Raw genomic sequence first — 27312 nt, 5'->3', positions numbered from 1 at the left:
TCCTACATTCCCATTTAAATTTTTTCCCGCCAACCTCAGAGCTGTTTCTAATGAACATGGAAAGAACATGGTTCATCAGAAGCAGCTCAGCCCACAAAGTTTTTTCCTCATTTTTGAATCTTTCTGCCCTGTAGGCACCAAGAGGGCCTTTTAATCATACCCATCATGGATTTAGCCAGGCCCACAATGGAGGCAACCAGATGGAAAGAGACAAGGCCCAACATATCTGGAACAGATCATCCCAAAAAAATTCCCAGAGTGTTTTGACCACCTAAATTTAATCTTCAGTCCCCAGAGCAGTGACATCTTAACTTTGGCCATCCAAACCACAATCTAGAAAATTTATCATCAAAATAAAAAAAAAACATACAAGCATTGATTTACAGATAGGTATTTTTTATTACATAATGGATTTTAAGAGTTAAATGAATTACTAAGAGTAAAGAAATTACACTATCAGTGGCGTGCCGTGACATTTGATGATAGGGAAGCTGTGTTTCTGTAAGAAGCCGACTTCCAGGGGCAATCAGTTAATTGCGCGTCAGTGATGGCCTAGGGTCCATTCGTACGTGCGTGGTGGCAAAAGAGACATATCTGACAAAAACCGACTAAAAAGAAACATAAAATAAACATATACTATGTAGAAAATAATTTGCTTTAGGACAATCAGCCGTTCGGACATCCTGGGCGTCGATGTGGTTCTTTGATGGTCGATCGAAGGTGGCCCCGGGACAGTGGCGTTGACAAGTCTGTAGGGCACGGGGAGACTTCCTCTGTTGGCGTCGGGGACACGGTCTAAGTCCGAAGTGGCACGGGTTACAGGTTGGCACAATAGACAAGAAATTGTACTTTTTTTTTTTCTTTTTTGCGCGTTGACACACTGCGTTTTGGTTATTCGGAGCGTTAACCGAGTGCCAGGTGTCCTCGATTGTCGGAGATTATATCAATCTCAGTTCTTTCTTTCGTCCATTTGATTGGTCGTTCTCCCTCAATCACACTTCCCGAATGGTTGGTCCCTAGTTACTAAACGTAACAAGACTCTTACCTGGAGCGCGAGAAAAGTCTAAATCGAAGATGAATTCGATCTTCCTCCGATCATAGGACGACTTCCATCCGCGATTTATGGTTTCTGCCTGGCAGTTTGATATAAACAATGGGTGTCCGACTACAAACGACTTTTACCTATGTTTTTATAAACTAATAAATTTTTCTCTAAATTAATCATTTTTTCGTGTCTTTTGTGATGGGTCAGACCTGTCCGGAACCTCACAATTCCAAAAAAGTTTTAAACAAATATTGGAAATGACAAAAATAAACAATTTATGTATTTTGGTTTAAAAATACAAATAATACATACATAATACAAATTGATACAATACAAACAATGATAGAAAAACTTGTTTTATTAATTTTTTATAAACTAACTCTATTCGGCGATTTATTTCCGCAAAGTCGTTAATTACTTTATCATATAAGTCGCTGGTCGTCGACTCCATTAACGTATTTGAAAGCTCTTTTTCTATCGAAAGCAACGCTAGCGACGACAATTTTTCCTCCAACCAAGTGTTCCTGGCCAATGTATGAATTTGCTTCGTGGTTGAAAAACTGCGCTCGACAGACGCACTGGTAGATGGTACCATAAAAATTAATGATATTAAATCATATAATTCTTTTAGTATGTCTTTGTTCGGATCGACCTTAATTATAATATGTTTTATGTTTAAGAGTTACTCGTCAATATAGTCCGGACACGAATATAAATATTGCGATTCGCTAAGTAATTTTGTTAAATCAAAAAATTTTCCATAAAATTTACTTAATTCAAAGAATTAAAACACGCTTGGAAAAATTGTTTTTCATAATATTAAAATTATTAACATCTAAAAGTGATAAAAATTCTAAAGATTTTGTGTCTGAAAATCTGTCAATATAATTACAGTTTAATTTAAAAAAAATTATAATTAAATATAACTTTGCAAAAAAAAGTACATAAAAATAACATTGAATACTCTTTACTTTTTAAATCTTAAACAATTCACTTAGTCAGAGAGCTCCCTACCCAGTCGCTAAGGGTATCCCTATCCAACGATTCTATGAATCGTTGGAAGCGTTACACGTGTGTAGCTTCCACCAGCTAAACCAGGTGAGGTTGGTGCTCTGTAAAGCGCATGCGCCAATGCCCTCTGGCTGGTTTACACCATTCAGTTATTCTCGCCGTGTAAGCTGTCTTGTAAGCGCTTCCATTCCGCCACTGATATTCGAATATACAATAGCAATCTTATCGTTTTTTTCCACATGTAGTATAGAAATTTGTAATAAGATACAATGCAGTTATAATAAAATATTATGCAGTTATAATGAATTTATAATAAAATATTAATTTTAATTAATTCAAAGTACGTTAAAATATAAAAATTTATATTTTAGAAACTATAAGGAAAGGTCATTGGAAGCTGGAAGCGGCGCTTCCACCACTTCCAATGACGGCACGCCACTGTACACTATAAATTAGAAAGTAACGTAAAAAATATATTTAACTTTAAAGTCTAAATAAGAAATATATTTAATGATAAACAAAATAACACCTTGCTGTTACATTCAAAGAGTCCTTTCTTTAAACACCTCCATATATTCTAAAGATTTAAATATAAAAAACTCAGTGATGTTCCAGATTCAAAACAGTTTTAACCGTTATTTGTTCAATCTGAAGACATGAAATGAATTTCTTGAAAAACATCTAATCAAGAATTTAACGAAAGGCTTCCTTCAACTTAATAGCAAGGTATTATTTTCTTTTATTGCATTTAATTAAAAAGAAATTGGATATAAAATTGTGGTTAATGTTACCTATGGTAGCGAACATGGCGGCTTGTCTCTGAAACAGTGGGAACGCACGTTCTAACCTAACCTAACCTAACCTATTCTAATAATTTGGTTGGCAATAATTATGGTAATTCATTAGAATAGGTTAGGTTAGATTAGAACGTGTGTCCCCACTGTTTCAGAGACGAGCCGCCGTGTTCGCTACCATAGGTAACATTAACCGAAATTGTATTTATATACATCATAAATTTACCTGAACCAAGATAGCTTTAAGCTTTTCTAGTGCTGTATCAACATCTATTAATACAGTATTTACTCTGACAGTAGTGTAAGCTGGTGGACTGGTAAGCCACTTTTCTAATTGTTCAAACAAAAACAATGGGGTTTCTTCTTCATTATCCTGTTATATATGAGAATATATCAATCCATATTTTATTAAAATTTGAAAATAAACTAAATGGTTGACAGAGTTGCATTACCTTCGCCTTTAATAGATCTTGCATTAATTGTTCTTTCAATTTTGGATTTTTTTCAAACGGCGAGTTAATAACCATTTGTTCCGGATTCATAATCGCTCGATTTATAAATGATATACTTTAACGCCTACATATTTTCACATCAATACCGTTTCAAATAAAATAAAAGTTTTAATCATCAATAACAACACGCTATTGTCTCTCTATCGGCACCACATTTTACACTACGTAACACTACTACTTTCATAAACACTCGCTACGTAACAATCGCGACGTCATCGATGACATCACATCATTCAATTACGTATTTGCGCATGTCGCTACGAAATATAGTAATTTTAATATAAATAAAAACCACGGAAAATTTTTATATATTTACAAAAAAAAAGAAAAACAAAGAAGCCGTTTGTAAATGTAATGCTTATAAAATAAATAGTATCGCATCTTCTCGGTGCTTACTAATCATTGTTTCCTTTTGATTCCTGTGTAGCTTTAGTTTAAATGCGTTAACGGTCGATCGGGAAAGATATTTTCAAACGAAATTTATCGTTCGAAAGAGTTACTTTAAGTTTTTTTTAAGTCAATCTTCAATTAATTTATTGCTTGAATTTATTTAGACATTTTGATTAATATTCCGTTTAAATTTTTCGAAAGAAAGTATCAAATCATGTCAGAACAGGTAATGTGTTAAGTTCAAATTTGTCAATTTCTATTTGTCCATTTAGTCGCACGTGAGCAATTTGAATGATCAATCTATGCTTTTTTTTTATTTTATTTTATTTGGAGGCTGTCCAATTTGCTTTGTCAATGAAAGTTAGATTAATATAATGGCGTTTTATTCGGTACAATGAAAACGATCTTTCACGATATATCTGAATTTGAACATTTTTCCACGTGTTTTCAAACATAATTAACACCAAAGCTGTAAAGATTCTTAACAAGAAAAAACAGTTACTTTTAACAGTATAATATTAATTAATAAATATTACAAGTCGGGTTAACACGTGGGTTTATCACATTTTATTCTGAATAATATTTTTCATCGAAAAGTAATAAAAGAAATCGCTTCCAATTTCAGGAAGTCGACTTTTTATTAGTTTTTTTTTTTTTTTTAATCAAAATCTGACCATTTTCAGATTAGAATTAACAGTTCACAAAAGTGTAGTATAGAATATATAAATTAGAACAAATTCAAAATTAATAATGTTATAATGTCCCAAAAAAATGAAGTCACTGTAAAATTCTTATTGTAAATTAGTATAACTATCCCATTGTTTAATTAATACTGGTTTATTCCATAATAGATTATTTCTGCTTCATGAAATTAGCAGTGATTTATTTATTTATCTACAAAGATGATTGTGCTTTTTATAACCTTTTACGAAAAAAAATAATTTACATGAACTATTATGTATTAAAGACGTTTTACAACACATTTATAATTTGAGCATGTTATAATAAAACAATTACAAATGTTTGAGTAATACCTGAATTGCTTACAAAGTTTATTTTAAAAAATTTTATTGTCAAATTTTTACTCTTCTTACTCAGATGGAAAGACATTTTTTTAAGAGCCATTAAAAAAATACATTCGGAGAAAGCATTTTTAATTTAAATACTTGTTTATAAGTGAAGATTTTCAAGATAAAATTTTTATCTATAAAATGCATATTTTAATGCTGATTATTAAATAGATTTTGATATTTTTTGTTGATAATAAACATGCAAAATTAATTTTTGTTTGCCAATCTGTTTCATAAAATTAAATGGAGAAAAGCATTTTAGTAAATACAAGTGAAAAGGACTTAATTTATTAGAATTTAAGTGTTTATTATTATTATTTATTTAAAAAAAAAAGTACAGTAGACCCCCCCTATAACACGGTAGATACGTTCTGTGTTATATAAATTCCATGTTGTACGAGTCACTTAGATTTTATAAATACATGAGCTGTTCACAGCCCAGCACTTGTGCAGCTTAGGAGGTATGGCTGTTTGAAAGGTTTTCTTCCATAAAATTAATCGATTCTAGACTAATTTGACTCAAACATTTCCAAAACATGTATAATTTTTTGAGAATAATCTATATAAACTACGCTATAAACAAAAAAATTGTATGAATACTTACCGAGTGTGCACCGTTCGAAGACGCCATTGCTTAAGCTTGTCTTCTTGTCACGGAACGGCTCATTAAATGGCGACACGTTTCCTGATAAGTTATTCTTTCTGTGAAGAATTAGCTGAACTTTGGAGACATCATTAATAGAAATATAATTTTTATGGCCATTGAATAATAAATGTTTTTTAGTAGGTCTGCTGCTCGTTTAAACTCAACAGTTTGTGCAATGTCTGCTATTGGTCCAGATTTGACCAGTCCTGTCGAGACACGAGTCGGCCGTGGCAATCTGTCTCGTTCTTTTACTGTGTTATATGAGCCTCTTTTAGCATGTTATACGAACGTAATCGCAATTTTTTCACCGTGTTATACGAATCCATCTTATATCAACCCATGTTATAAGGGGGTCTACTGTACTTGGATTCTTCCTGCTTAACTACTGCTGCTAATATTTCTCACATTCCCATAAATTATCTCTGCTAACATTTCTTGTATCTGATTAACAAAGAAAACAAAGTATTCTAGCTTTTTATATTTTCTCCCAGAGAAGCAATGTTAATTCATATTAATGGCCTAGATTTTCAGATGAATTTTGATACAATTAAGACTAATTTAACTAACTTTCTACTATATTTTCTGATATATGTAAAAGATATTCTGATTTTACATTTCATTATATGATAGCATTTTTTTAAAGCCAAATTTCTTTGTTGAAAGTGTAAGTGGAAAATGCAAATTTGTTTATTTTCTATTTGCAATTCACTGCAGTTCAGCTTTGAGATTCTTATTCTCTTTATACACAATATCAAACTATTAAAAAATATTTATGTAACAAATATATTTAGAATTTATTACTGCTAAATAATTCAAAGAGTTAAATTATTTTCAAAAACTTTATACCAGAATAGAAGTTGGTTTTTCTAATGTTTTTATGTTAAGAAATAAAAACTTTGCAAAAATATGTTCTGAATTTCTCTCTAGCTTTGTTGTTGAAATATATCTCTCTCTTTTATTTGCTTTGGGTAAATATTTTGCAAAAACATTTAATGTTTTTAATACAATTGACCATAATTGATAATTCTAATTATAAAATTTTCTACTTTTTAGAATAGAGAGAGTAATGATTCAGAATATATAAAGTTAAAAGTAGTTGGACAGGTAAGTTTTTTATTTTTAGTGTTTTATATAAATTTTAGAGTACATATTACTGGATAATTAGTGTAAATTGATATGTGAAAGTATTTGATTAAGTGATGAAACAATACTAAAATTTCTAACAGTTCTGATACTGATACCAGTTCCATTAAAAAGTTTTGTTTTTATACAATTTTCAATTCTGATTCTTTTCAAAAATATAGTTTGATACTTATTCTGTAAAATTTCATATTTTTAGTTTAGAAAAAAAAATTGATTTTATGTTATAAGCATGGTAAATTTATTAATAGTATAACAGATTGATTTAAGAATAGAAAACAATTTGTAAATTCAGCTTAATCTTCTGGAATAAAACCTGAAAACATTTTCATCATACATGCAAATATGCAAACTTTGATTTTGTACAAAATTAACAACATAACTGTCTATCAGTAGTAGAGAAAAGATTTATTTATACCATACTTCTGACAGTTTATAACTGTCCTCTTCAGGCAATATTATCATATACAGAGAACAGAATGCTACTATTTGAAAAATGGAATACAAATGGTAAAGAACATTTTTCAAAATTGTTCCTTATGCATGTAAGCATGGAATGTAATTGAAATATATAAAACTAGCAGATGAGTCCGGAATTGCCTGGGCAAAAAATAACACCGAAGATTAATAGATTATTTTGTACTTCTAACTCTTCTATTATATTAGATTATAGTATTTGATTTATATAACTACAAAGATTATCTTAGGGTTTATCAAACCAAGTGACCAATCTAACACATTTTTAAAATTCTTTAAATTCTGTTAGATTTGAATTTAAAGAATTTTTAAAATGTTAGATTGGTCACTTGGTGCGATAAATCCTTACCTAAGATAACTTTTGTAGTTATATAAATCAAGTACTACACTATACTATATAAACATTAAAATGAAAACCATATATGGAGTTTGGTTATTTCAGCTTACCATTGACACATTTATCACAATACTTTGACAATACCAAATGGCACAATTTCATTGGTTAAGTAGACAGCAATTGACAATATGATATCTTAAATTTTTTCACATATTACATTCTTTCCTAATGTTAACTCAAAGAAACTGTACCATTCACAGCCAAACATCAAATGGTAATCTGCCAACCAATCAAATTTTGCAGAAAACAGACCAAATATTTAAACTCTGCACTCAAAAATCACTTGAAACATATTTTGTGGTGGATGGTAACCTCATATTATGTAATTTTCCTGTTTGAATGCCACTATACTGCTGGTCCAATAGAAAGAAGGGATTGTTGCGGAAGGGGGTTGAAGTAATTTGACCGAAGGTAGTCTTTGATTTCCTCCCGGAAGAGAGGATGGTCAATGATTACTAATTAATATTGGTCTACCATTAATTAATATTCTAAAAGTGATCCGTGTTAGACAGGTTGTGTCGGCCCTGCATGTGATCGAAGTTGCTAACCTTGAAGTCTAAAAGACTTTATAGACTAGTTTAAATTAAAAAATAATCTTGTAAAATGCAAGAATAATTGTTTTTACGTGATAATAAAAGTGTTTATATTTTTGCAACAGATTGTATAAACTATGTGGGAAGTTTGTTCTCATAAATATTGCATTTATAGAAAAATTATTGGGTTGCAATTTGAAAAATTGTAGCCTATAAATTCCCACTGTCATCTGTTTGGCTGTCTGTTGTTCCTTAATCTCAGGAACAATGTTATATATATATGAAAGTTGAGACCAGATATGGAAAGCATAGAGCAGGAGGCCCCAATTAACTATATAACAGACTTCTGGTCTACCTCAGAAATCATGTGATTTCAATTAAAAAATTTTTCCAAAATGGAGTTAAATCTGCATGATTGTTGTTATCAGGAAAAGTATGATTTACAGGGGCACAAAACTACTAATTTGAGATGGAAAGCATAGATTTTAAATTAAATAAATTAATAATACAATTAAAAATTGCAACCTGGCATTGTGACAATGTCACAATAAATAATTGCTTGTTCTTTTATATATTGTTCAAATATATTATACATATAGTATGAATAAATTGAAACTTTTGTTAAGAATTACACATATCAATTCAGTTGCACAGTGTCAATTTGTGTCATACCATACTTTTATGACAATTATATTCAGTCTGAAATCAATTCAAAAGTAGTTTTACTTTTATGTTTTTCTCACTTCCCTGAAAAGTATATAAACAGGGTTTGACTGTATATCATAAATGTGATAAATTAAAAACATGATATCCTTTAGCTTATTGCTGATTATTTAGCAACATGAGTTGCTAAATAATCAGCAATATAAAATTTATTTTAATCATCTGTAATGACATTTCACATTTCTTATAAAAGTTTTCTTTTATTAGGATAACAATGAAATACATTTTAGAGTGAAAATGACAACTCAAATGGGGAAATTAAAGAAATCTTATAGTGAAAGAGTGGTAAGTATATGATTTAATGGTTTTTTTTTTTTCTTTTTAGAGGTATACAAATTTGAAATGAAATAAAACATGTAAAAATAATGTTAATGGCCATGGTGTTGGCTTTATTAAAAAGATTTTTTTGTCATTAGTGTTTAAACATGCCAACGAAACAGTGTTTCCAGAGGTTTAGTTGACAGTCACTAAATTTAAATTAAATTAGAAACAGTGTTGGCAATTCAAAAACAAAACTTTTGAATTGCCAACATTGTTTCTAATTTAATTTAAATTTAGTGACTGTCAATTTGACAGTTGATTTGTGGTCAGTATGTTTTGCCGTTTCACCATGAATAGACTTATGCCAGAACAACACTTGCAAATTGTGCAAATTTATTTTGAGAATCACAGTTCAGTTTGCCAAACTTACCGTGCGCTATGTCCATTTTACGGTCAACATAATCGTCCATCCGAGCAAGTTATTCAGAAAACCATGGATCATTTTCACATCATGCACACGCTAGTTGATAATACGCATCCACAAAAACACCATACAGTGCGCAGAAGTTATTGCTGCTGTGGAGCGTAGTGTTGAAGAGGACCCAAATGAGTCGATTTGCCATTGTGCATAGCAATTGGAGTTGTGCCCATCCACTTTGCGCAAGATTTTGCAGAAAGATCTTGGCTTACGAGCTTACAAGATCCAGCTTGTGCAAGAGTTGAAACCGTGTGACCATTATGCATGCCATACATTTGGTGAATGGGCCGAAAACAATATTCAGCTTGATCCTCTTTTTCTGTGCAAAATTTTGTTCAGTGATGAGGCTCATTTTTAGTTGAACGGCTATGTCAATAAGCAGAATTGCTGATTTTGGAGTGGAGAAAATCCAGAAGCCTTTGTTGAGAGACCCTTACATCCATTAAAAGTCACTGTTTGGTGTGCTTTATGGGCAGGTGGAATCATTGGCCCATATTTCTTTAAAGATGATGCTGGCCAGAATGTTACTGTCAATAGAGAGCGCTATAGAGCCATGATTGCCGACTTCTTCATTCCTCAGTTGAATGGTATTGATGTGGCAGAGCTTTGGTTTCAACAAGATGGCACAACATGTCACACAGTGTGTGACATCATCAATTTATTGTGGGAAACATTCAATGACTGCATAATGGACCTGTGGACTGGCCTCCATGATCGTGTGATCTCACACCTATGGATTACTTTCTTTGGGGATATGTGAAGTCACTAGTCTGTGCTAGTAAACCACAGACGTTGGACCACTTGGAAGTCAACATTTGCCATGTTATTGCTGATATACAGCTCCAGTTGCTCGATAAAGTGGTCAAAAATTGGACTTCCCAATTGCGCTTCATTCGAGCCAACCATGGTGCCCATATGCCTGAAATCATGTTTAAACACTAATGGCATAAAATTATCTTTTAAATAAAGCCAACACCATGGCTATTAACATTATTTTTATATGTTTTATTTCATTTTAAATTTGTATACCTTTAAAAAAACACCCTTTATAAATATTTTAGGGTAATTTTAAATGATTGAAATGTTGACAAAATAATTGGTTATTACAGGGAGTACCTGTGACATCCTTAAGATTTCTTTTTGATGGAAGACGAATTAATGATGATGAAACACCAAAACAGGTAATTTACTTATATACATACAGGCCATTTAATGTTTTTATATTTAAAAATTGACAAGATGATAATTTAACTTTATACATTTTAATGTAAAAAAACAATATTCCTTTACATATGTAAAATTTAGAGACCAAAATAATTATTGTTTAAATAGTTGTTTTTTCTGTTCTTTTTTTTTCTGCATGTATACATAAAAACACATCAGAAAATACAGTGATGCATTGAAACCGGACCCATCCAGATTTTCAAATACTATATTGATATCTTATTGATAAACACAATATTGAGCACTTGGAAATCTTGTTTGGAGATCTTTACAACATAATGTGACACTTATTTTGTTACTTTTTTCTTTTCTTTTGGCTTGTTTTTTTTTGACATTGCATACCGTGATATGGCTGAATATAGAATTTTTATTGTTTATATTTAAACATGTTCAGTGTTTGCTTATTTATGTTAGATTTTCATTAATATTTTGTATATGTTCAATTTTTTGAACAAAAACCTGATGGTTAATAAATAAACCTGATGGTTTAATAAATCTTTTTTGCTGCCGGACAAGATTGCTGCAGTATATCACTCAAACATCTACACACAGTTACTGTAGGGATCTTCGAATACATGTATAAATTAGCATTTTAGTACTGTAAACTCCAAATACACTGTAATTCAATTTGTTAAATATTTGTCTATGAAGATAATACAAGGTGAAAATAAAGATTGTTTGGTTCTCTGAATAAGTTTTTTTCCTCGATTGCAAAAACCAAAACACCAGTGCAATACGTCCTATTAATAAGCAAGCTCAGTCCTCATAGACAAACATTTAATAAATTGTAGAAAATAAGGACATAGAGGCATATGAATTAACACTGTAATTCAAGTTTGTGTGTTCTAAATTCAAGCCAATATTCCACAAGGAATATAGAGATACTTAAAAGATTCAAAATATAATTAACAGAATTTTTGTACTATAGTATAGGAACTGTCTACTCTCAAACCTGAAATTAAAATAGAATTGAAATGCAACTTTTCCATTTTAATGTTTCTGAGAACTCTCATAGACAAATTTTGATATACAGGGTGTCTGAGAAAGATCTTTATCATTCTAAACATTAATAACAAAAATACTAACAGGTGAAATGAAATGCAGTTTGCTGCAAAAGAATGAAGAAATCTAAGAGTTTTTTTTTACAGTACCTTCAATGTAGCTGTACGTGAGCTTCGTTAGTAGCACAAACAATGTCGAGTCTGTACTCGATTTCCCCCAAGTGTTTTTTAACATTTGCGGTGTAACAGTGAGGATTGCTAATTGTATCCTGTCAACATTTCCTGTCTTTTTAAACTTCTCCATCCTTGCATAAATTGAAGGCACACTTGGTGGGTCTTTATGGTACACATCTGGCAAAAATTTCTTTGCACAGTTATCGGTGATTTTGTTTCAGCTAACCACAATACACACTGCGCTTTCTCTTGAGCAGTCGCCATTTTCTTTCCTTATCACAACTGGTAATTGATACCAGAAAAAACTCTTAGATTTCTTCATTCTTTTGCAGCAAACTGCATTTCATTTCACCTGTTAGTATTTTTGTTGTTAATGTTTAGAATGATAAAGATCTTTCTTGGACACCCTGTATTTCTGTGTTTAATTTTTGTTTACATTGTTTTCTGTATTTCATCTTTTGAATTTAAAATTAAAGTCTGTATTGGCAAGATCATTTATTGCATAATTTGCACTATTTTGCATATAAAATGAGTGTGTTCAACATATTAAGTAAATTACAGTTTATGCTTGTATTTTGAGTCTTGCAATGCTTATTTTCCAATTAGTTTACAGACCTGCTTCAGGCCTGTAAATTGGCTGAAAATGTTTGTTCTGTGATTAAAGTTATTGCTGGAAAAGTACAAATGGTTATTATTATTATTTTATTGTCAAATTGTGGGTTATTAAAAAGGAATTTTTTGAGTTGGCTACTTTTGGGCTACTTTTTTGAAAATTTTTGGCTACAAAGCTCAAAACATCTGGCCCACTGCCATACTCAAGACAAAAAATTGGCACTCAAGGAATTTGAGTTTGACATCCCTGATGTAAAACAATTTAGATATGATGCATCTCACCTGCTGCTTTCTCAGTTAAACACTGTACTGTACACAATAAAAAATGTCAGATATCCATATTGTACAGACTGCCCTGATTTTATAACAGGAATGTGTTTTCAGAGAAGGTAGGGTAAATGAAATTGGCACAAAGTTAATCCATTATACTGTTCAGTGCAATACAGTACTGTATTATGAAGTGAATAGGGATGTATTTTAGGTTGTTCAAAAATTTGTACAGTAATTTGTTTTTCAATAAAACATGTTAACTATAAGTTACAGTATTACTAAAAAATACTGTGTAATAGGGTATTACAGTATTTATGTATTAAAATAAATAAATTTAACTCAAATTGTAAATTGTTTTCATCCAAATGCCCTTGTTGACATATAACATCTTTCTCCTTTCTTTACAACCAATAGCAACATGGGCAGCAGATTATATCATGGTTTTAAAAGCTAATGACCAATATTTCTCATACCTGGACAGTTTTACAAGGGGTTTACAGATTGATACCTGAAATTGAACGTAAATTTTGACTCGATCCAGATGGAGTAATCGACTTTTAATGATCAGTAGTCCTTACAAATTTTAAATTTCTATACAACAAATTTTTTTTAACTTAGTTATTTAAAAGCAATTTTAATTGTATTTTTGGCTTAAAGAGCTGTGTACAATGCAAAAATTCATTATACAGAGAAATTTGCTGTGTAGAAGATCATAATATGGAAGTTTGACTGTGTTTAAATTTATAGAAACATGGGCAAACCTAGAAGACTATCACTGTTTTAAAATCAATTTGAAATGCAAACCCTTAAATATCTCAACTTGAAGAAAAATGGACTATTTATTAAAGAAGTGGTTTAAATTGATGGCATTTCACACTTATACATTAGCTATAGTGAAAGATGTACTGCAAAAAACCCACATGAAAACAACACTGGGTGAATTACCATAATTTCCTGCATCTAATCTACAGGTTCAAGTTTTTGTTAACAACAAAATAATTTGTCACAAATGTCACATAATTTGTTATACATGATTTGCAGATTAAAGGTAGAAAATTATGATATTAATTAGTAGTAATTTAACTTTTAAATTTAATTACACATTTTCTTTAATCATTTATAATTAATATCAGTCTGCAGGTAGTGGAAATTGTTTTCTATAATCTTATTTACTTTCTTCCTTCCATTCTTCTGTTATTGTTATATGTGAGCTGAAAGGATTCAGAAGTAAATCTTAGGGGAGGGATATTTTTAATGCATGTAGTTTGTTTTAAATTATTATTAAACACTATAAAATGTAACGAAATCGAAAAGTAATTATAAATTACTTAAAACTGGATTTGATATCATTTGATTATTATCAGGATATGTCCTTTGATTATTAATATTAAAAAAAAACCAAAAGTGGTAAAAGCATAAGCTCATCATTTTGAGTGATCTAGACCAGTGTTTCTCAACCTTTTTTTTCTTTGTGGTCTGGTAAAATCATGGGTAATTTTATATGCATCAGTAATTATATGTGACTATGAATTGTGCTTATTTTATTACTTATATATGCTTATCTAGAGTTACTGTACGTAACAAAGTATGTACAGTAATTCTAGATTACTATTTAAATGTTGCCCACAATCAACTGTCAGCATCAGTACAGACAGATTATTTTTCTGCAGACCAGCACTGGACCGTGGACTAGCAGTTGAGAAACAACTGATCTAGACTCAAGTCTGGGTCAGATCCTTGAAAATATTCTTGGATAATTTGACTTGGATGTCGAGCCTCCTTCATCCATGTAGCCTATTTTGGACTAGCTAAATCCACAATAGCATGAAAAAATTTTCTGGTAAGATTTGTGGGGTAGAAAGAAATATTAAAAAGTAAAGTTGATTATTTTGATAATCTATTACTTAAGGGTTGTATAGAAAATCAAGGCCAAATTATGCTAGTAATCAAATTATAGAACTTGACTAATTACAGATATTGAACCTGACCTGAACTAGCAACTCCTGCTTGCTATGCAGATGGATTGCCAAGAACCAGAAATGGTCATGGGTATATAATCATCATCAATTGTCCTGTATGATTATTTCATAAATTAATTACTCTTGAAGCAATGATTGGATGAAGGTCTAAGTAGAATAATTGGCAAAGTATCTGCATAAGAAGCAGAAGTCACAGGGTTGAGTCCCACTTTGGATCAATCTTTTTTTTCAGAATAGTCTAAATTAATTTAATCTATAATTATTAAATATAATACAAGATGGCAGCAAAACTGCCTTTAGTCCAGGTTATGTAATATCTTAATAGTTAATTAGCCAGGTTCTAGCCCAATCGCTAATCCAAGCTCTTTCATTGATTAAGTCAATATTTGAATTCTTAAGCGAACAATTAATGCAGACAAAATACAGATATTCTAATTATTGTAAACAAAAAGAATGAAAATTGTATTTTGTTTTTATAAAGAATAAAAACTTCATGTATATTTATTTACTTTTTAAATCATAAATACATCTAAATTTCTGAAATTTATTTACTTGTATTATTTTTATTTTATGTAGCTTGAAATGGAAAATGATGATGTTATAGAAGTATACCAAGAGCAAACTGGAGGAAATTATAACTTTTGTGATAGCAGTTCATGACAATATTTTTACTAGTACTTGATTGCTTACTTACTGTTCTCTCAATTCATTGTATTTCCTTTGGAATTAGCACAAGGTGGCTGTTGAGAACAAATCACACAGGAACTCTCTCTGAGTTGAAAAAGTAAGTTTATTTTCTATAATTTAAAAGAATATGCATTTCAAGCTTGATGCCTACTTCAGTTCTAATATTATAGTGACAGCTGGAATAACTAAATTATTTAAAACCATGGGTAAAATAAGTAAAACTGTAAAAATAAATATAATTTCATAAAATGTATAAAAAGTTTTTTGATTAAAAAGATAGTAAAACATAAAAAACCTTAAAAACCAATTAAAACTGCTAAAATTAATTTTATATGATTTAACCAAAGTAATTTTATTTGTACAGTTCTATTTATTTTACCCATGGTTTTAATAATTATTATTCCGGTTGTCACTATAATATTAGAACCGAAGAGGAGCATCAAGTCCGAAATGCATATCCTATGAAATTATAGAAAATAAGCTTACTTTTTCAACTCAAAAAGAGTTCCTGTGTGATTTTGTTTTCCTTACCTTTTGCTAATTCTGACAGAAATACAAAAAGTATTTTTACTATTTAATTTGTAACTTTGTTCATTTAAAGTATTTTTAAATTTAAAATATTCCAAAAGTCTTTTTCTGAAACTTCTAAAAAAAATTAAAAGTGACATTTTGTAATAATTTACCATAATTCCTTCTCAAATGTTTGAATGCTCCTATTAAGACTTGAGCATTCATTTTATGAAATGTTTTAAAATATTTTATAATAAATATTTTGCTTATATACTTGGTTTAACATTCTTGGTTGAAGAGAGTAACTTGAATTCACTTTTTAAATTTCATTGTTACAAGTTCTGAAGTATAAATTGTAAAAGTAGTTCATCTTATAAGAGGCAATCTGTGGTGTGCTGCACCACGCAGACTAACAATGCTAACAATTCCCAAAAATTTTAGAAATTGAAATTCAAATGTCATATATAAATAATATAATACTGTTGCCTTTTATGTTGAATTTACATACTAGGTAAATAATTTTATAGGAAGAAAGTTTTGGCAACTTTTGAAACTTTCAGATTGTGAAACTACATCTTATTTTAGTTATGATTTAATTGAGTTCTAAATAACCCAAACTCCATCAAGTATGCCATGCTACAAGTTGGTGTAATTGCTATGTTACTTTGGAATCTGAATACCAAATACAGATTATTTAGTATATGATTAATTGTGAAACAGCTTAAGCCAAAGTTTTGACCAGATCTGCTATTGGTGAAACAGTATTCATACCACTCATTTCTTGCAATGAAAATGAGAATTTATTATGACTATTAACAAATTGTAAAAGCTGAACCCTCCACAAAGTTGGTATTTATTTATCCAAACCTGCTTTCGTCAAAAACAACTCTCTTGCCCTATCCTTGGATAGGACAATACCATGATGTAAAAATGAAAATTGTTGATGGCAAATTAATTCCTGGTTGTGATAAAATATTTAAGAACAACATTGTATACAAGGAAATATTTATATAATAATTGTTTTTGTTTTTATTTTAAATTTAAATACATATTGAGGAACTTTTTACACAACATGACACTAATTTATTATCTGTATAAAAATGCTTGCTTTCATTGCTTGCTTTCATGTTTAAATTTTCATGAAGGAACATTTTCATCCTGTTTTAGGACAGATTCAGCTTTTTAACAGGGCAAAAACATTCCTTCATAAAAATTTACAGTTGGCTACCTGAAAGTAAGTATTTATACAGATGATAATATGAAGCCAGAAACACAAAGTAATATTTAATCACACTAATATTTTAAATAATTTGCTTAAAGTACTGGGTTATCATGTGAAAGGAGATCACATTTTCCAATATCTTTCAGGCATTTCTACAACATTTTGATTATATTTATGGTTCCTAGATGCCCATTGTATTAAGCTCAATGGGCTTTATTTCTAGTGCTTTAATAAACCAGATACATATACATCAAACATCTTTTTCTTAGTTTAAGGTCTCTGCTGATAATTAGAAATATCTTTATTAAATAATTTTAATATTTAGAAAAAAATGATATTCCCAATACAATAATACCCAGAGTTATGTAAGAAATACAGACCGTAGACCTTTACATAATGCAAATTTTACATAAGTTTAATTTGTAAATTGCTTAAGTATAACTATGTAATTAATAACTCAATACTGTATTTATTTATTATGTATTTGTATAAAATTTATTTACAAGAAAGAGTGCCCAGTATGCTTGCATACATACAATTAGATCAAATGTAAAGGATTAGCAGAGCAATAAAGTACAGTAATAAATCAGTACAGTGCGAAAGGGAGATAGATTGAATGAATGTTTGGAATAGAATAATTCTTTGGAAAATTAATGTTACTTTACTCAGATTTTCTTCCAATTTTTGAGATTTACATTTTACGTAATAACGAATTTATGTAAGTTGCATGTTACGTAACTCGGGGTATTACTGTAAATCATTAAGTCTTTATGATAAGAACTTCTCTGAAAACTGCACTTGTTTTAAACCACAGTACTACTACTCAAACCTTTGAAATGCATTACAATTTTAATTTTCAAATGTTTTTGGTCATCTTAACAACAACCTTCTTCAGAACAGAAACAAATTCCCATTTTTTGAAAAGAAGAATGAAAGCTGGAATGTCCTCTGGAACAAGTTGACTTTGAATATTAACATTCTAGAGCAAAGAATTCATTGTTCTAAAATGTTACATGGATTAGTTGCCATTTTGTATTATCTGTGATAAAAGACATTTAATATATCCTAAATTCAGTTCTAGAACTTACCATATCACACAAAAAACATCAGTATGTGCTGCAAATGGGACTTTCACTAATAATGATCATTGTGTGTTTCAATGAAGTCCCATATTAATCTATGGAAAATGTCCAAACTTCATCCTAGAGGTCTAGACCAGTGATTCCCAAACTTTTTTGAGCCATTGCCCTCTTGGTTCCATAAACTTCTATCCAATGCTCCAACCCATTTTCCCTTGTGAGAAAAGCTTTTCTAAGAATATTTCCAAGCCTTTCTCTAAATCTCTAACTTTGTGTCCTTACTGTACATACATTGTTCTCCATATCTGGAAACCATTAAATGCAATGTTTCATCTTACACGTTTTAACAGAGGAAAGGAAAGGTGGTCAGCGACCCCAACTCTCACCTATAGTCACATTCAGTACCATGCCTCCATTGCCCCCTAGATTTCACCCACTTTGGGAATAACTGGTCTAGACTGTGCCTATAGGGGAGGAGTTTCAGGATTCTTGCTGTGTTCTTTCCAAGATAAACTGCAACACAACAGATACCTCTAGATTACACATCCTACAGGTAACTCCAAGTGTTAGGAACACTCATTCAACAGCAATATGTTAGTGTGCAATGTTTTGTATGAAGGTTTATCAATATAAATGTAGTTATAATGTAAATCTTTTTATAAATGACAAACTATTTGATAAAGTGAAATCAAAATATTTATTTTTTTGCTGATATCATCATAAGATTAACAATTTGGTTTTTTAAAAAATTTTACTTTTACAATTTATGAATTCATAAAAAAGTTTCATGATTTTTGATTGTATGACAATTGATACTTTATAATTTTTAATGTTGAAAACATAGCTTATTTCTTAATCAAAATTAATAATTTTGGACTGAATTTACATTTGCAACAGTATTTAATCCCAAGTACCAATGCTGCTTTTGTTTTATATTAATATAATATATTAAATAAACATTTATTGGTGAGTCTTATGACTGAATGCATCTATATTTGATCTAGATCAGGTACTTGTGCAAAAAGATGTTTGTTTAAATTAATATTGAATGTACAGAAGCTAATCATCATCAATTCTGTGGTTCACATACCGAAGTTTAAACTGTGGTGATGATTCGTACATAAAAAATTGATTGAACCTAATCTCATATCATTATTGAATTATTGATGTATCACTTATTCTTCTCAGGTATCTTCATTTTTGGTATGACTCTTTTTGTTTATTTTTGACTGAATATCACAATTTTCGAGATGCTTTTCATCATCTTCAAACCAAGGAAGGTTAAAATCACTGTTAAGAAAAAGAAAATTATATTCTTTAACCAATAATGATTGTAATATCAGAACAGTTTTATCATAAATCAACAAATTAAGGATAATTTAGCAATTTCAGTATTAAACTTAAAAATTTTAATAGACTAATAAGCTAAAATATATTTTTAATTTTGTTAACATGTTCACTGCAATTGATGCAATCTTGTAATGTGACCTTCATTACAATGCACTGATGACATGATTGTGTCATCGGAATGGCTGGAATTTTTTTTGTAAATGACAACATCCAAAAAATAATGTGTGTTTACTACTGACTGGAACTTTGAGAAACATTTAATTATAGCAGTTTTTTCATTTATTACATTTGAATGAATGCAATAAAGATTTTTATTTAATTTCTGAGACTATTGTGCTTTTGTTTTATTTGCTTCTATAAAATATTTCATGTTCAGTAAATATATTTGCAATTTAAATATTCTTGAAACCGTGTTTTCTTATATGTTGAGCATCAAACACAAGACTGTGTTATTTATTAAACACTTGGCACTTTTCCACCTCTATTAGTCAACTAATAGAGGTGGAAAAGTGCCAAGTGTTTAATAAATAACACAGTCTTGTGTTTGATGCTCAAATATATTTGCATTTTTTTAATTCAGATTAAAAATAAATAGTGTTAACCTTATAATGCATTTTAACATACACACATGGTATTAAGTTATTTTAAGAGTGAAGGAAATGTAATTAAAATTTTCAATTCTGCATTATCAAATAAAAGTCCTTAACTTTAATCAAATACAGGGATACCTCATACTTTGAACAGCATACAAAATGAAAAAATGTGCTTGAAGCATAAATGCAATCTGTTGTGCACCCATCGTCTTACACTCTCGCATAATGCTCTTGTTTCAATGCTTTTTTTGCTTCATTTTTGATGTGTTTAGTTATATATATTGGTAGTGGTCTTCAATTTTCAACAATTTCTTCCTGTGATTTTTCTTCAGTGACAACTTTTGAGTGACCTGTACATTTAGTATTCTTTACTTCAAAACTTCCTGAATGGAACTTTAAAAACATCATCCCCAAACACATCAAATGTTTAAAAATTTTCAAACACATTACAAATTTTTTTTGTACAGCATGTATCCTTTCCAAAACTCAAAAAGCGCATTAGGTATATTATGCTTTATAACTGAAGACAGATTGTGCTGCATAGCATCAAACTTAGTCAACGGAATGCCGTTCTGAACAAATGCAGGTTTATAAAAGAAATATAAAACTTTATAAATTCATGTTTGTTCCAAACGATGTTCCACCAGCTAACCATTTGTCTAAGGTGACCAGATTTTAACATTGGTTAAGTGGGACAAAATTGACAGGGGGAGTGGTTGTCTTGTTGAAAAAATTGTTCTAGAGCAACAAAATTTTATCATCAAAATATGCAAAAATTGTATTGTATAATATGTTTTTAAATTTCAACATATGTAAAATTTACAAATATAATAAATATATATACTATTATAAATCTTTAAAAACCATTTATTCATTAGCATATTTCTCAGTTGAGTGAATTTTTTTTAGTAGATTGTTGTCATCATTTAAAATGTCATGAAACTTTTTGCAAGAATTTGTTAAATTATCAGATGTCCACAAGTGTGGACATCTGATAAATCACAATTATTTATGGTAGGAAAAAAAACGCGTTCAGTTGCAGCATTAGTTCCTGATAAGGACAGTGTGTATTCCACAATTTTTATGCATTATTATATGGAACATAGTTTGTTTCAAAATGATGAAATATTTCTAACCATTTATTCTCTGTTGAGATTTTTGTTGCCTATAACAAACTATATTTTAACAATTATTTTAATCCTTATGTATTTCTTTCTAAATAATAATAATAATAATACTAACTTGTATTACTTTCCTCCGAATTTGCCTTGAGTGTCGCTTTATTATTGTAATTTATTTATTATATAATATTGTTGTACCCAAAATGAACCCCAGTCCTACTGCTAGCAATAGAACGATACAATGACGAGCGAGAGTAAGCACATCGGTTTATCTTTCTAAGGCGGCAACAGACGAGCTCTGTGCCACATAACATGCAATAAACAAAATATTTGCTCGTTTGGACAGCCTGTGAACACATGCTGCTCTGTTGCTGCAGCTGTATGCCCCAAACCATTTTCTGTCTGTCTTTGCCACGAACACAAAGGCTTTTGTCGGCACAACATTCTTTATTTCTGATGCTCATGCACACCTTGGTACTGATAAGTGTGATATAAAATTATCTTTACAAATCTTAAACACAAGACATAAGTTTATGACACATAATTGACATAAACTTAAACTTTCCAAAACTCGGGACTTTTTTAAAATGCCACAGGACACGAGACAAATTGTTAAAAAGTAGGACGTCTGGTCACCTTACATTTGTCTCACCTGAAGAACTCGGGAGTTGACAAAAAACAATATCTGCACAAATGTTTTCTTTCTTTACACCAGCAATTGGTTGTGTTCATTATTGCATAAATTATAAAAAAACCTTATCCTAGAAATCTCAGTATTAAGTTGCTGATAAAATGATTTGTCAAACTACAAAAAGTGTTTCTATTAGTGCAAAGACAATTCCAACAACTTAAAAGACAATGCATGTTGATTCTTTATAAACTGTATACACATATCAGGATGATATAGAATAAGTTGCAGTGATTAAATGTTTACATATAATTGTAGCTATAAAAACAGCAATAAATTGATGTTCAATATCTCACTTTATACAATTTTCAGTTTACTAATATTTGATTAATTATAAAATATATACATATATAATCATATACATGAAATAAAATTCATTCTAATTTGGAATATGAAGGCTCAAACAATCAGTTGCCAGAATTTCAAACACAGAATAAGTATTTTTATATATATATATATAAATGAGGATGTTTGTTTGTTCGTTCACTATACACTCCTAGGCCATTCAACCAATTACTACAAAACTCAGCAGTTACATTCACATTCTTTTAACTTACATAATATTGTACATTGATTGGATTTTTATAAATCAATTAATTTGTGTCTATATTTGATTTGCTGATTTACACATAGCACCATCTATTGGCAAAAAATTTAACAAAATAATAAACTAAATGTAATTCTTACAAAAAAGGATATATATATATTTAAAATTATATTATATTCACTTAATTACTGTGACAATGATACAGTAAGAAATAGATGCACTATATCATTAATGAGACATTAGCATATAGCACTTGCCTGCTTGCAGTGGTGATATTCGAAATATTTAACAAGGGGTTCGCTAACAGAAAATTTTTCCCTGACAATCACCGACAAACGAAATGGAAGTTTTGGCTAGAAATAAATACAATACCTTTTCTTGCAACCATATATCTAACAATCAATGGCGTATTTAGAACGTAACGAGCCATGGGAGAAGGCCAGGTAACAATAGTATTTTAGAGCTGTCGACCTTTTTTTTCTTTTTATTTTTTTTTCAAGGCAGAGAAATTCTTTACCGCAATATGGCGCTTCTAGGAATAGGCACATGTCATCATCTCTCGAGATATATTATACTTTTTCTTTCGCTGTCCATAGCCCGACATGTGTTTCACAGCCATCTTGTATTGTCTCACACGCGTGGCATTCTGGGATCTCTCTTATGACTGGATCTACTTTCAAGAACACTCTTGAATCGATCGCGATTAAACCTCGATTGAAACGGTCGAGAGAGATCGCACCAAGACATACTCCCTGACCTTGCTCACAATCTAGATTGAAATGCTCGGTGCAAATGGGGTATATATAAGGCCCTAGTTTAGTAGTATTACAGAGTATAATACGTATATTTTAATATATTTTTTTAAAAAAAACAAACCCACTGAGAAATGTTCCGTGTGTTTAACAAGGTTTGGGAAACTGAAAATTTTAACAACGGGTTCGGGCGAACCCGCTCGGAAAACTGAAAATTTTAACAACGGGTTCGGCCGAACCTGTGCGAACCCACCGAATATCACCACTGCCTGCATGGAATCAAAAGTTTTAACCTGTGAAAATTCTATAGTAAGTACATAAGTATTTCATTTTCCACATCTAACAACTCAGGTTTTTTTCATTTCTGAATGGCAACAGGGTTTTCTTCACATTAGTAACACCTAAATAGGGTACAGCTTCTCATAAAAAATCTTCCCAAGATGCATCCCCTTGGCAGATTGCTTGTGCGTTGCACTGCCTAACCAAATGAATCAAACTAATTCTAACAAGCAATTATTTATTATGGCATCGTCACAATGCCAAGCTGCAACTTTTTGTCACAATGTTCTAAATTCAGTGGGGGTCTTGCCCCTGTACATCATACTTTTCCTGTTAGATGACTGGCATGACTCTATTGCTAACTCTGTTCAGGGAAAAATTGTGAATTCAAGTAACATAGCTTCCAGTTCAACTTGGAAGTTCATATAAGGTTAATCTGGGCCTCCTGCCCCTAAGCTTTCCACATCTGATCTGGAATTTCATCTAACTAACTCCTTTCTTGAGATTAAGGAAAGACAGACAGACAGCAGATGACAGTCAGAATTTATGGGTCTACAATTTTTTCAAATTGCAGTTCAATCATTTTTCTATAAATGCAATATTTATGAAAACATACTTCCCACATAGTTTATACAATCTGTTGCCAAAATTTAAACACTATCATCACATAAAAGCAATTATTCTAGCATTTTTATAAGATTTCTTTTATTTAATCAAGTTTTATATGAAGTGTTTTGGATGTTAAGGTTAGCAACTTCAATCATGTGCAGGGCCATTACACCTATCCAACATGGATCATTTTCAAATATTAATAGTAGACCAATATTAATTAGTCATCATTGACTGTTCTCTCTTCCAGGAGGTCAACAACTATTTTTGATTGAAATACTTGCACTTCTAGCAATTAATTTTTTTACTGTTAGAACAACCCATTGCCCTAGCTCTTAACCTGAATTCCTGCTTTTTTGCTGATTATGCATTAATTAAGACTTTTTGCATTATTTTTTTGACATAAATAGATAGTGTAGGTGTTTAAATTCATTAAAGTAATAAAATAAAATTTAGTTCAAAAATAAGTGATTCTTAACTATTTTAATTTTTTAGAATCTCTAATAAAAAAGTATGTATTAGTAAAATTGATTGTATTTTACTTGAATAAAATCGTCGATTTTAATGGATACCTGTTAGCATTTATTATAATTTATTAATATTTTCTGATTAAAAAAAAATTGAAATGAAGAAAAACAATAAAAAATCTTTCTGTTGTTCAGCAATCATTTGTATTGTCAACACTCGTGCAGGTAAGAAAATTCTGTGTCAAGTATTCTATTTTAAGTAAGACAAAACCTTTCACACTACGTTTCATAAGAACAGTTCTTATGAATTAAAACTGCTAGAAACGTAGTGTGAAAGGTTTGAGTAGTTTTAGCTTTTCGTGCATGGAAGTATTCATTTTACTTGTAAGTTTTGTGTTTCCAACAACAACTTCAGAGAAGTGTGGTATATGCTGGTGCAGATTATGGAATGGTTTTATTTCAGTTCTAACAATTTTTCAGGGTTATATGCAGATGGTTATATTTTGCCAAGCAAAACTATGAAATACAATATCGAGATAAACTAATGTTTGTTTTTTCACTTTCTCATTGGCCAGGAAGCTGTACTCATTCTATAAGGATTAAAAAAAAACAATGAAATGGTGAAAAAATATGTTTTTGCCAGTTAGATCCATAAAGCTTTCAGGTGACTTTTTAATTCAATTCAATACACATTTGAAGTCACAGAATATCAAATCATTTCTGCATGGCAGTGCTTACACAGGGTTCACTCTTTCCAATAGTTTTTGGCTAAAATGAAGTCATGCAAATCAATCAAAACCAATATTAATGCAATACAATTTCAATTTCTAAACTTAAAACTAAAAGAAATAGGGCTAAAAGAAGGTATAAAAAGATGAACACCCAAAAAGTTAACTGGAAAGTTGAAAAAGATACTTCCACAAGAATATACAATAAATTTCTAATAATTTCTTAATAATGGTGGTATAGCTACCATGGAGCAGTTGGAGCAAACTGTTCCACGTGCACAAATCATGAGGGTGCCAAGTTAGAAAGGGCAAAATAGAAACTTGTAAAAACATTTGTAAAAAAAATTTTTTCAATTTTCCAGATTTTCTATAAAATGTACAAAAAATTTAAAAAATATTTTTTTAGATATATAAAACTGATTATAAGCACCTAAATATTTTAGCATGCACTTGACTTATCAATTTTGGCTTCAGAAAATATACATTATGAATTTAACATTTTATACAGGGGGATGCAAAAGTAGAAATACAAATGTTTGGTGTTCATTATTATTATTTCTATTATCTTTTATTAGTTCGTATTCCTTATTTGTGATTTAATTTGTACATAGGAAGAAAATACATTTAATTTTTTATTTTCTCCCTGTATGTTTTTTTTCCCATAACAACAACTGTATATCTACTTTGCACTCCCTGTACACCTAAAATTGTAAAACACAACTTGGAAGCAGTGTAGTGTGCTGTATGCAAGATCTTTTCTTTTGTAGGGGATTGGGCTACATATAAGGACACATATAGCCCTGGTCACACTATGCGATTTCCAGTCGCGCGGGCAACTGCAACCATGACGGCTGTCTCATTAACTAGTAATCCCCCCTCAAAAACCAGCATGACTGCAACCATAACTGCCCCTACCGTTGCCAGTAGAAACAAAAAGTTTGTTCTACTGGCAACGGTTGCAAATGCACATCCAATCAGCAAATGCCTTTGAGCCACGTCATACGGTGGCAACATTGAAAATAGTTCATTATGACGCATAACAAGAATATGGATGACATGTGTATAGAATCCAGGTTGATCAAACTTATCCAGTCTCACGAATGCCTGTGGGACTTTAATTCTTCACTTTATCGAAGAAAAGATAAAAAAGCGCAGGCATGGAGTGAGATAAGTGAAAGTCTCGGCATTGATTGTAAGTACCATTTTTAGATTTCTGGATATAAAATGTTGATTGTTTTTAGTTTGGTAACGACAATATTGATTTAAATATAGCTAAAGAACTAAGTAAAAAATTCCACCATCTTCGAATGTCATTTCTGAGAATTAAAAAAAAAGTAGACGACAGCAGGCGAAGTGGATGTGGTGAACACGAGGTATATAAACCAATGTGGGAACATCGGTCGTCTCTGAGTTTTCTTTTGAATTCATACAAGAAAACGATATCACCACTGTCGTCATACGATGTAATTATATAAGTTATACCGTATTTTACGGACTATAAGACACTACGAACTATAAGACGCACCTGAATTTTGGAGGCAATTTTTCGAAGAAAAAAGTGTGTCTTATAGTCTGTAATAATACGGTATATATTTTTATATATTAAAGTAGGTAAAAATTAATTAAATATAGCCTATTTCTATTTATAGTTAAATCAAACACAACAATCCACTTCTGGCTGCATGTCTGATGAGGCAGAAGAAACAAATATAGTAGATGTACATGATGATAATGAAATGTTTAATGAAAGTATTTCAATGTCACCATGTACATTTGATGCACAGCCACCGAAGAAGAAAAAAAGATGGCAGAAAAGGAGACAATTTTTACAAATGTGCAATGAATGTAAGTTATTTAAAAATGTATAATTTATTTATTTATAGTTTACAGCTCAGAGTGAACAACTAAAAAACTCAAAATTATTGAGTAAGTGTTCACTTTAG

General features: G+C 30.5%; 3 protein-coding genes across 4 annotated transcripts in view; 1 reads left to right on the top strand and 2 right to left on the bottom strand.

Moving 5' to 3' along the window:
• LOC136988270 (tRNA (cytosine(72)-C(5))-methyltransferase NSUN6) overlaps positions 1-3548 on the bottom strand; it is a 32602-nt gene extending 29054 nt beyond the window's left edge. For both annotated transcript variants that reach the window (XM_067286130.1, XM_067286131.1), the window contains exons 1-2: positions 3303-3548; positions 3077-3223 (exon numbers count right to left, since the gene is read on the bottom strand). In XM_067286130.1, coding sequence (XP_067142231.1) covers positions 3077-3223; positions 3303-3392 — 237 coding nt within the window. In that variant the 5' untranslated portion in view covers positions 3393-3548. The remainder of the gene's footprint in view (positions 1-3076; positions 3224-3302) is intronic.
• Positions 3549-3783: 235 nt separating this feature from the next.
• On the top strand, positions 3784-16081 carry LOC136988291 (small ubiquitin-related modifier-like). Its single transcript, XM_067286177.1, has 6 exons — positions 3784-3837; positions 3917-3978; positions 6522-6572; positions 8946-9023; positions 10587-10658; positions 15314-16081. Exons 2-6 carry the CDS (start codon positions 3967-3969, stop codon positions 15395-15397), a joined length of 297 nt encoding a protein of 98 aa, XP_067142278.1. The 5' UTR covers positions 3784-3837; positions 3917-3966; the 3' UTR covers positions 15398-16081.
• A 3303-nt stretch (positions 16082-19384) lies between these two features.
• LOC136988171 (male-specific lethal 1-like 1) overlaps positions 19385-27312 on the bottom strand; it is a 57403-nt gene continuing 49475 nt past the window's right edge. Inside the window, exon 8 of the mRNA XM_067286001.1 lies at positions 19385-19525. Coding sequence (XP_067142102.1) covers positions 19420-19525 — 106 coding nt within the window. The 3' untranslated portion in view covers positions 19385-19419. The remainder of the gene's footprint in view (positions 19526-27312) is intronic.

Source organism: Centruroides vittatus, unplaced genomic scaffold (assembly GCF_030686945.1).
Source record: "Centruroides vittatus isolate TY-2023 unplaced genomic scaffold, ASM3068694v2 scaffold_324, whole genome shotgun sequence".
Lineage (NCBI taxonomy): Eukaryota > Metazoa > Arthropoda > Arachnida > Scorpiones > Buthidae > Centruroides > Centruroides vittatus.
This window is presented reverse-complemented; position numbering and strand designations above follow the sequence as displayed.